Source organism: Amphiura filiformis, chromosome 12 (genome assembly GCF_039555335.1).
Source record: "Amphiura filiformis chromosome 12, Afil_fr2py, whole genome shotgun sequence".
Lineage (NCBI taxonomy): Eukaryota > Metazoa > Echinodermata > Ophiuroidea > Amphilepidida > Amphiuridae > Amphiura > Amphiura filiformis.
This window is the reverse complement of record NC_092639.1, coordinates 60269725-60281739: the sequence shown is the minus strand read 5'-3', so window position 1 is coordinate 60281739 and position 12015 is coordinate 60269725. Positions and strand designations below refer to the sequence as shown.

Below are 12015 nucleotides of genomic sequence, written 5' to 3'. Positions count from 1 at the left end.
ATGCAGTATGTGTGCATATACATCTCTCTTTTACTTGACAAAGATCTATGACCGAAAATTCGTGTTTAATTCTGCTACGCAAATAAATTTATACAAATGTGGTTTGACACCAAATATTTCTGCTCTTGGACTCTTTTACTTATCATTTTTCAAACCTACGCAGCCACTACTTTTTTACTTTTTTACTCTCTTTTACTTTCTAGTATTTTGAGAATTGTAATTAATACTCATTCTTCAAAAAAATATTAGAGACAAAGAAACACATTCTTTCAAATGTATTCATTATTTGACACTTTTAGCACATGTTGAGAGTTGAGAACCAGAAAGCCTTAAGGGGGTACTACACCCCTCTATAAATTTGTGTCTATTTTTGCATTTTTCTCAAAAACTAATCACACACTGGTAACAAAAGTTATGTATATTATTGGGGCAAGGAATCCAATTACTACACTGGAATTTCAGTGACCCAAGGCAAGTGGTTCGTTATGTATGATACAAAATAAGGTACCGCTAGGATGTACCTCATTTCCTATCATATATACGGAACCGCTTGTCTTGAGTCACTGAAATTTCAGTGTAGTAATTGGATTCCTTGCCCCCAAAATATACATAACTTTTGTTACCAGTGTGTTATTATTATTTGAGAAAAATGCAAAAATAGTCATACATTTACCACAGGGGTGTAGTACCCCCTTAACTCACAAAGGAATAGTTTAAGGTTTCTGGCTCTCAACCCTCGATGTTCTGTGGTTGTTGTTTATACTTTAAAGAAGACACAGATGTAATGAACCCTGTTAGAATTTAAACACAGATATATTAACATATTTTCAAAATATTAACTGGTCAAATTGTAATCGTTAGTACATGGTATATGATATATGATATGATCCCACATCCCCATTTTTAAGTAAATCGATATACATACAATATAAACTAGTATAACTTGTTTTTATTTTCAATGTTAACCATTTCTCATCTAGAGACAATATTTGTTACTTTTATTTTATGAAATTGTAATCTATCAAAATAATAGACACAATCGTACGCAGGCTGGGAGGATTGGAAAAAATTGAATTCTTTCTCGATCCTTTGAAATATCGCTTGCATTAAAAAAAAAACTCCAACCGTCTAATATGAACTTTTTGGGGTCCATTTAGAACATGAGAGAGTGATTCATTTGTATCTAATATGGACCTTCGTGTACATAATATTCTTCTGATTATAATAATTCAGAAAATAATAGTTTGACCTACCTCCGACTTCACGGAATTATGAGCCATGAAGTCAAAGGTTAAATTTGAAGTTAAACTGCTCCAATTTTGATGAAAATAGTTTCAAATTATTGGTGCTGTGTTATCTCAATTCTAATAAATAATAATTGTAACAACCCGTAGGCCGTCAGTATTATGACATAAATAACCCATTTTGCTGCGTTACCTAGGTATCGAGACATTCTCGGTAGTCCAAACTATTCTTCATTATAATATACGAGGGTCACTCAAAAAGTTCAACCTCTATCATCACATCTCTGTTATCTTACGTCTCAGGAAATTGATTATACTCTTAAGTCTTGGCTACAAATTAAAAGTTATTTGATTAAAATGTGATGTTTGGTTGTTTAGATGTGTTGGTGAAAATGAATACATACATGGTACGTCGAAAACGGTTTGAAAATAAAGATTTTGATTTAAAAGGTTGCCCATACGTCTATGTGGATATCAGTACAAGTTTATTTCTCAAAATTATCAAATTGCTTTATTTCTGTTCAAATAATTTAATCAATATCTAATGCTTGCAGATTGTAGTTTTACTGGGTATCGTGTCTTTTGCACAAACTAAACCGATACATGTTCAGAACAGCTTTCATATTTACCTTTTCAATAGGTTGCTGACTTCGATCGGGTGAGCACTTGTTGATTGAAGTCGTATTAATTGGATCATAAGTTAACATCTAATAAGATGCATATTTTTTTTTATTTTGTAAGTATAGTATATTAACAAACTGTTCATCTTATTTGCACATTAAATCCATCCATTGCTTACAATAAAGACGTAATTACGAATTACCCTTAAACGTGGTCTAGTCGAAAGCTATCCAAATTTCACCAAGATTTGTGTGTCTGTTGAACCTTTCGATGTTTACATCTGATATAAAACGTGTTTTATTTTGTTTTGAAATCCCAAGGCAACTCATAGAGCTCAAATAGGAACAAAATATTTATCCTGAGTAAGCAGTGGGACAACCCCATCTTAAAAATGTTTTTATGGAGACTATATCCAAAGCTTCAAAATGATGCTTACTCAACTTTCGGCTTCAGTTTTTGACCGTTTTCGACGTACCAAATCTGTACCTAAAGAACCAAAAATTACTTTTTCATCAAACAACTTTTATTTGATAGCTGAGATTTCAGAGTATAATCATGAGTAATTTCAATATCTGGCACGTAAAATAACAGAGATGTGATGATGGAGGTAGAACTCGTATAATAATCCATTTTTATAATTATTTTTTAATGATCATTTTATGTTGTCCTTTCGATTTTGAAGTGGTCATAGGGCAAAAACCTTTGATTTCAGCAAGTTGTCATAATGAATTTTGTTAATAAAGGTAAAAAACCACAAAAACTGCATTTCAACCCAAATATCTCAGCTCACGTCACACTCTATGCAGACAAGATGCACAGTTCATATATTATAATACCTTTATTGTAAGACATGCTTCTAAACAAATTTTACATAATTGTGTGATTTGACTTAAGTATTAAAAACCTTGGTCGAGGTTTTCTAAAGTTTAAAAATAACGGTTAGTTAATGAAAAAGAAGAAGTGAAATTAAGCAACGCGATGAGGTTTATTTGCCTGTAATAGAGTTCTATTGTATCCGCTATTGCATTCTATTCATAAAAACTACTGCAGGAATCGCGGTAATTACTGAGATACACATTTATTGCTTGTCTCTACCGCCGGCGTTTCGCAGTTAATATATAACATTCGAAATGATCCGATACTCTTACAATTATAGACTTATGTGCTTTTTATATAATATTAACAAATTGCAATTATGAAAACTACAAACTTTTAAAGTGAATATATATTTACCATCGAAAATATATCATACTTAATTGTATATAGTAATCTATACCGAACCCACAAGTGCCCAAGTATTTCAAATGGAAGTTCATACTAGAATATGAGCATCTGCAGACGTATATGTGATGCGATCATGCAAAATCAGTCGGAACTCGGAAATATTAAATTGTCAGTTTCTTATAGGATTGTAAAAAGCATTTACAAATCTGGATTTTGCAGAAAACCCCATTGAAACTGAACAACCAGTCCCAAAGATATGAGCAATTAAAGAGTTTCCAAAACAAGAGAAAACAAAAGGAAAAATTTCCTTTGTTTGGCTATATCTCAAAATCAATATTTCCGAGTTCCGACTGATTTTGCTTGATCGCATCACATATAACGATGTTAATCTTTCGTTCTATTCATGCTTCACACCTGACACGTTTATTTACCCACTCCACGCAAGAAGCATATTGGAAAGGCTAGCATTGAGCGGGGGGGCACTCACGTGAAAAGATGGTACGGGTATGTGCGGCGGTCAAGGATCCCCTTTTCAGGCTTTCCGGCAGTTCTTCAAGACCGTCATTTGCATCATACTCCAGCCTCAAACTCTGAAAATTATGGAAAAAATTGAAATTTTTTAGATCCAAAGCCTATAATTTGGCTCAATTTTAGTTCACAGACGTAGACCCCAACAAAAAAAGTGGAATCGATCGGCTGGACGTCCAAAGGTCCGGTAAACGTATTAATAGAATAAGACGGTGCGTGATTTGTTTTGACGATGCAATGGAAGCCTACATAAGATGTTTGCCTATAATGATGAGATTTTAAGAATTATATCAGTTTCGAAATCTATAGGAACAGAAAGAGTATGGTGTACTCATTCCAGGAAAATGTTTAATCTGTTTCTTCCAGCATTCTATATTTCCCTAAAATTATCTCCAAAATCCCTTGTAAATGATTCTCCACGCTACACAGAAATTATGTGCGAAAAAATTTGAAATATTGGAATAGTCTATCTTGATGCAGCTGATTGGGGTGGTTACGGGTCGTTAAAACCACTAACCGCGAAATGAGGATATCGAACTAGCATGCCCCGCAGGGCTTCAAAGAACCACTAACCGCGAAATATGGATATCCAACTAGTTTGCCTCGCATGGCTACAAAGAATCACTAACCGCGAAATATGGATATCAAACTAGTTTGCCCCGCGGGGCTACAAAGAACCACTAACCGCGCAATATGAATATCCAACTCAAAAAAAATCATCAATATCTACCACAAAACGTTTCAAAACGTAAAAAAGGGGCCAAAGTTTAAAAAATCTTTTCCGTGTGGCTTTTCACCGCGAAATATGGACATCCAACTAGTTTGCCCGCAGGGCTACAAACAACCACTAACCGCGAAATATGGATATCCAACTAGTTTGCCTTGCATGGCTACAAAGAACTACTAACCGCGTAATATGAATATCCAACTCATAAAAAAGGAATCAATATCTACCAAAAAACCTTTCAAAACGTAAAAAAGGGGCCAAAGTTTAAAAAATCTTTCCTGTGTGGCTTTTCATCCTTTTTAAAACTTGGTCCCATTTATTAAAGTTTCTAAAGACCCATACAAAGTTATCTATAGGCTACTTGTTGGTTTTCTTAGTTGTCAGTGTTTATTTATTAGAGTAAATGAATGTTCGTGCGTTTTTCCGTATAGACGTTATAATGTATTTTGATTTAAGTAAAGTAGCAAATACTCACTTTGTTAAATTCTTCATCGTCATGTGCGATTCTGCGCCTTATGTACAGGTGTAGGGCCTATATGCAGCAGGTTGACAGACAAAACCTTGAAATGTTTTTGATAGCCTACGTCATATTGCACCGCTTTCGAACAGTCTTAAAACTATAAGTGTTAATGATTGCATGTAAAAATTATGACCCGTTCTTCGTGTTATTACGACTTTACTAAATGGGTGAAAAAGGGTGAAAAGCCGCATAGGAATTTTTTTTAAACTTTGAAACTTTGGCCCCTTTTTTACGTTTTGAAACGTTTGTGGTAGATAAAGTTTGTTCGCAGCATGCATATTCGTACTGCAATGTACCAATGTGTTATGAACAAATGAATTTATTGTTAAATGATACTTGTCATGTTATATATCACCTAACTTGAAAACTAATCTATTTCGGTTGATGTAACTGACTTTATTGTTCTGCTTTTTTCTTTTTCTTTTTTGCTTGGTACGTGTATCAACAAAATGTGTACTTCTTTAGAAACGAATTTTGAATGACAGTAATTTTTCTTATCATTTAGCCTATGTTTGTACATCATGTACATCAGGTGGTATGCGCCGTGCATTCTCTAAATTCAGTAAATTTCCATCGTCAACCGTGTAATTGAATGGGATTATTTTGAAATTTTAAAACGCTTGAAATATCACAAACAAATAGGCCTATGTTAATAAATAATATAAATACAAGCTAAAACCGTTGGGGTTCGATAATGAACCCAACAAAACTAACCGAGTAAATGGAAAATGTCATACGGCCGGGCGGTTTCACAAGTTGCCGGCTCTATCATGCCACTTGCCGCCTGATGTACATGTAGATATAAAACCGAATGAAAACATGCCAGTTTTTCCAAGGAGGATAAACATGAAGATTTAACAGATTACGTAAGGCTATTCATGAAAGCGGTGGTACCATTGTATGGGACAGAACGTTTCGGTCAGTAAAGTGGTCACTTGTACTGCAGATGTATCAAATTTGGTGCCACAATTCGCCGTCAAAGTGATGTAATAATCGGATTAACTACCATAGCAATATGTGAAAACAATTTTTGATTATACCGCGCTGCACTAGTACGCTCACGCGGTACCTTCTGCATTGAACTATATCATGCTGATAACTCGCTCCTGTAAGATTAGTATCTTTGAAAAGAGCGGTATTGTAATAATCTATGATCGCAGACATACACAAGTGATGAGTGCAAGCTGCTTATAGTGCAGCGCGATATATTCAAAACTTGTTTTCACCTATTGCTACATGATGCAGTCATGTCTACAGTAGAATTCATCTCGACCTTTGCAGGACTTAAACCCCATTAAAAGCTATTAAACCAAGATAACACTCATTGAAACAGCTCAACTGATTAAATCGGATCTTCTCTGGTTGTGCACATGTGTCTGTTTTCATGTGCAATATCAAAATAAAGCTGGTATTATAGCTTCAGTTGGGTAACCGATTATAAAGGAAACGAAAGGAAACAATGGTATGTGTATCTTTGTTCACGAAATGAGACAATGGCCTGCTTTTTGTAAACCAGCATTCTTGAAAATGAGCAACATAATGATTGTTGACTTAACACGGTTTGGAAATAATTTCTTCATATTTTTGGTGTTATCTGTCGTTTACATATCCTTCCTAAAACACAAAAGTGCGACCCTCTCCAAACACCTAAATTAGCTAAAAATTTAGGACATGTTACAAAACTATATTGTCTAGAATTTTAGAAGAGTACTTTTAATATTGGCCGGTTATTTTTCACACAGCGACGTTAACTAGTCATATCCCCATACTTTTAACGTAGGGCTATTTGTAGAGGTCACGCGTCAATGGGAAAGAGCACTGTGTATTGTGTATAGGCAAACGTACAGTAACTGCAGTATGATGGTAGTTAATCCGATTATTACATCACTTCTTCGGCGAGTTGGGCATCAGAAGAAAGATCATATTTAATAATAATAATAATAATAATAATAATAATAATAATAATAATAATAATAATAATAATAATAATAGTAATAATAATAATAATAATAATAATAATAATAATATTACTTGGTTACTTTATGTTACTCTACTCTGACTACTCTACTTTATTCTATTCGACTCTACTCTACTCAACTTTACTTTACTTTACTTTTACTTAACTTACTTTGCTTTACTTTACTTTACTTTACTTTACTTTACTTTACTTTACTTTACTTTACTTTACTTTACTTTACTTTACTTTACTTTACTTTACCGGGCAAGTAACGGATGGGTTGCAGCCTGCCCTTGGTATTTACAACTCGAAATTTGCATGAGGCAAAACATAAATTCGAGCAAATTCTGATAGAACTAAGTTTTATGTACACCTTTAGAGACGGACGCTGGGATGACATTGTAGACCTGCTGTTACTTTCCAGTTCCGTGCATTCTGGTTTTCCCTGTTTTCTGTTATACAAAAGTATAAGTACATCATATGCGATATTAAACTCCGATTGGCAGAAATAATTAATAAAATAGATTGTTCTGTTATGTACAATTGTGATTTTATGAAAAATAAGGTTTAAAAAAGTATATTGATTAATAATTTGATCATCATTGTTTTGTATTGTTATCAATAAACCCGCGCAATTACATATCACAAAATATTTATGTGGGTCCCAGCACCGCACGTGTGGGTTGCCCATGCCTGATATAAACCACCAGACGCGAACAAAGAAATCTACTATTTAACCCTCTCTGGGGAGAAAATGTTTGCATAAAGAGGGTATGATACCTATTTCCTAGTATGTCAGCACATTATCATGTTGTGTTTTTTACTGTTCTATTTTCTTAAATAAATGTGTGTTTACCTGAGGACACGCGCCTGTAGCAGCACTCCGATTGTTTGAATACACCACCGGTTAGATGTGTTTAATTTTGATATTTTACCTGATATACAACTTATCCAACCATTCTTCTCTTACAATTGCTCCTGTGCGTCCTGATTGGTTCCTGTTACAGATACACAAAAAATATTAAAAGTGTTTTGAGATGTAATCGTGATGTCAACTGTAAATCAGAAATGAAAAAAAAATCAACACCTTAGTGGAAAACTTTCATTCATTGAAATAGAGCTGATGGTTGTTTGATGTATTAAATTTTCTAACAAAACATTATATATGTTCAATTCTAGACCTGGACAAATCCAACAACTATCACACTAATATGTACATTATATTTCCATCTCTTTTTAAACTAGATTTTCGTTTATTTTCCAACTAATTCATCTTTTTCTGCTTTTTTGTGGTATTTTTGAGAGCGCTATTTACATATGTTTTAAATTTAATTTAGCCAAATAATATAAGTTATTCCTGACATTTCATGATAAAATTTTTTTGAAAATGTCGTTACTATTTGTTTATCTTTTTCTTTTAATGCCATTATACCAGTGTTTACCCCTTGTAAAGATGAAAATACGATTTAAGATAAATAGCGCCATCAGTGTTCACCTTTTCTTAAAAATGACGTAGTTTTACATGCTATCAGACAACCGTGGATTGGTTAGGAAATATCTTCGTGATCATCGCATAATTGGCGAGCTCCGGGTAACAGTTATCCATTTTGTATTAATAAGCACCTTAGAGAGCCACGTTTATCAACGGCCGTTTATTATGACCACCTTTATCCACCACAATGAAAACTGAGGTGATAGTCTCGTATATACGCTTTTGGAGTGTCAAATGCCTGTACAGTGCAATGAATACTCACCGTTACTGATGAGTACGTTGACGATATGAACACGTATTACCATTAGGCGATTACACTTAAGGTTATTGAAAGTTAAGTTTTTAGGCTTCCTCTTAAAATCGCACCAGATCATGTTTATATAACAGTTAAAGTGAATACCTTAATTTAACAATACGTTTGACTCTAAGATAAAGCAAATGTAAGTTTAATTGAATTTATATGGAAGCAAAAGTCCGATTCTTGAAGACCCGTCCATCCGTCTTTTAGACGGATAGTTTAGAATGTAGGCGTGTTGAAAAAGTCCGTCATTCATAAATTGTATTTTTTTAGCAAAACATGAACTTTCCGATGTTATATACATGTAGAGAAGTAGCTTAAGATGTAAATCTATTGAAATAAAGGGTTAAAACTTTACTCCCCCTAAAATTACAAAACATTTCTTCGCATAACTTGACACACATTTTGTTGATTTGAAAAATGATGCTTTCTGTAAAATCACCAAACCAGTTGAGTGTCATTACGTATGCGACACAAAACAAATTGGTGCTTCGTAATAGTTTGACGATGAATCTGAATATACCAGTACGGTATTTTAGCCTATTTAGAATCGTAAAGAAGTACACCCTGTATAATGAGTGTCCACATAATGCTGTTCTACTCAATTGGTATAATAAGAGTCCTTAGAATTTTAAGATGACCACTGTTTCTTCCATGGGATAACACTTGGTCACACATGTACATATCAAAATTGAAAGACACTCAGGTCAGCATTTAACGGGATAACTGGGTTGATTAACATTAATTCCGGAATTAATCTGGAATCAAGTCAGCTGCCCTTTTGTGATTTTGTCATCGACAACCAAGTCGATCTTCTAGCGCTATAATCTGAGACATGGTTCACCGGTGATTTTCAAGATAATTGTGCTATTGCCGACATTAATCGTACCCTTCCGAATTTCACTCTCCATCATCTCCCACGTCCTTCAAGAGGTGGAGGAGTTGGTATTTTCATTCGCGATGGACTGTCTTTTCATGTTAATGAGGCTTGTTCGTTTAGATCTTTTGAACACCGTGACTTGACTGTTACATCGAAATCAACGTCTTTGCGACTCTTCGTGATTTATCGACCGCCTCGCAATGATGAAAACAAACTGACATCTAGTATGTTTCTGGAAGAGTTTTCTTCTCTGTTGGAATCTCTTACGGTGCTTCCTGGAAAATTGCTCATGACCGGAGATTTCAATGTCCATGTCGACAACGAAGAAGATCGCGAAGCGTTCTTGTTCTCCAATTTGCTTCAATCCTTTGGACTCTGCCAGCATATCACTGGTCTAACGCACAAGAAAGGACACACGTTAGACCTAATTATTTCCAGGGATGAGGATGACCTTGTGACATCGCCTTCAGTGTATTGGGATATGCCATCTGACCATGCGGCTGTTAAATGTTACGTCAATATCTTCAAACCAGGTCCTAGTACGAGTATCAAGCGTGTAGAATCTCGTAGATTGCGCGATATTGACTCTGAAACGTTTATCAAGGGCATTCAAACTTCAGGTTTGCTACAGTCTTCTGCCTCAGATTCCGAGACCTTGGTTGAGCAGTACAATACCACCTTGTTGGACATCATTAACCAACATGCTCCTGTGGTCCAACGATCTGTTGTACTGAGACCCCACGCACCCTGGTACTCTGATGCCATGCGTGCTGCTAAGCAGGAAAAACGGCGTCGCGAACGTAAATGGTTAAAGACTGATCTAACGGTTTATAAGCAATGTTATCTTGACCAATGTGAGCACTACAGGGATCTACTGAATCAAGCCAAGACTTCCTACCATCGATCTCAAGTGGAAGACACTGATCAACGCAACTTCTTCCGCGTCATCGACAAGCTCTCGAAGCCAAAGGTAGAGGAAGTTCTTCCATCGCATGAAAGTCCAAACAAATTGGCTAATAACTTCGCCATGTTTTTTGATGACAAAGTCAAGAAACTGGCCTTGAAAATAAGATCTTCACACCAGTTTCTATCGTGATCGACGAGAAATGTTCCAGTTCTTTCTCTGAGTTCGAGTTAGTCTCAGAGGACGATGTTTTGAAAGTAATGAAGTCTTCATCCGTAACATCTTGTGGACTCGATCCTTTACCATCTAAGGTGTTTAATATGTGTATGGGGGAACTCGTACCAATCATCACAAGGATAGTAAATACATCATTGTCCTCCGGTAACATGCCTGAAACTCTCAAACACGCAAACATTGTGCCACTATTGAAGAAACCTGGACTTGATCGAGACGAGTTTGCCAACTATCGTCCCATTTCCAACCTCTCCTATTTGACCTTTGGTCGAGAGAGTTGCCATTTCCCAGCTTCAATCTTACCTGAGGATCAACCATCTCCACGGACGCACGCAATCTGCATACAGACGTTACCACAGCACGGAGACGGCTCTTTTAAGGGTACAAAATGACATCCTATGTGCCCTCGACAAGCACAAGAAAGCGCTGTTAGTATTGCTGGATTTTTCAGCAGCGTTCGATACCATCGAGCAAACAACTTTACTCGAACGTCTTGCCACTCGTTATGGTATAACTGGTACAGCTAGAAAGTGGATCAAGTCTTATATGAGTGACCGAACGCAATCCGTGTGTGTCAGAAATGTTGAATCTGACAGCTTGCCTCTATTGTATGGTGTTCCTCAGGGATCTGTCGCAGGACCTCTTCTGTTCACACTATACAGTGCTCCCCTTCAGGACATCATCAACGCTCATGGCATAAGCAACGTTGTTTACGCGGATGACACACAGCTGTATCTAACGTTTGAGCCAGAAGAATGTGACGCTGTACTTAAGAAGATGGAAGCCTGCATCTCTGATATTAAATCCTGGTGTTCTTCAAACAAATTAGTTCTAAATGACAAGAAGACAGAACTCCTGCACTTCTCATCACAATTCAAAAAGTCTACGCTACATCCTACCCCTGACTATCGGCGACTCGGTAATTACTCCATCTCCGCGTGCTCGAAACCTCGGTGTCATCATGTACTCCTCTTTGCGTATGAGCAAACATGTTGATAGTGTCTGCAAATCTGCCTTATTCGCAATAAGGAAAATTGGGCAGATCCGCCAGTACCTGGATAGCAATACCACTCAAACGCTTGTACATGCCTTCGTAACATCCAGACTTGATTCCACCAACTCTCTACTGTTTGGATTGCCACAATGTGAGCTCGCAAAGATACAACCCGTGCAAAATACTGCTGCCCGTCTTGTCTTATGTGTACCCAGGCGTGAGCATATAACACCGTTCCTCCGCCAACTGCATTGGCTTCGAGTTGAGTATAGAGCGCTTTATAAGATCTTGCTCGTCACCTACAAGGCTTTTTAAAAATGGCATGGCACCCGTGTTCATTACCGATCTTGTTCACCGGTATGCTCCAAAGCGGACCTTAAGATCATCTTCTG

At 36.2% G+C, this 12015-nt stretch overlaps 1 protein-coding gene across 1 annotated transcript in view; it reads right to left on the bottom strand.

Moving 5' to 3' along the window:
* Positions 1 to 5167: 5167 nt before the first annotated feature.
* The window catches only part of LOC140166517 (hyalin-like), a 40104-nt gene continuing 33256 nt past the window's right edge, over positions 5168 to 12015 (bottom strand). Inside the window, exons 13-14 of the mRNA XM_072189998.1 lie at positions 7757 to 7819; positions 5168 to 7273 (exon numbers count right to left, since the gene is read on the bottom strand). Coding sequence (XP_072046099.1) covers positions 7788 to 7819 — 32 coding nt within the window. The 3' untranslated portion in view covers positions 5168 to 7273; positions 7757 to 7787. The remainder of the gene's footprint in view (positions 7274 to 7756; positions 7820 to 12015) is intronic.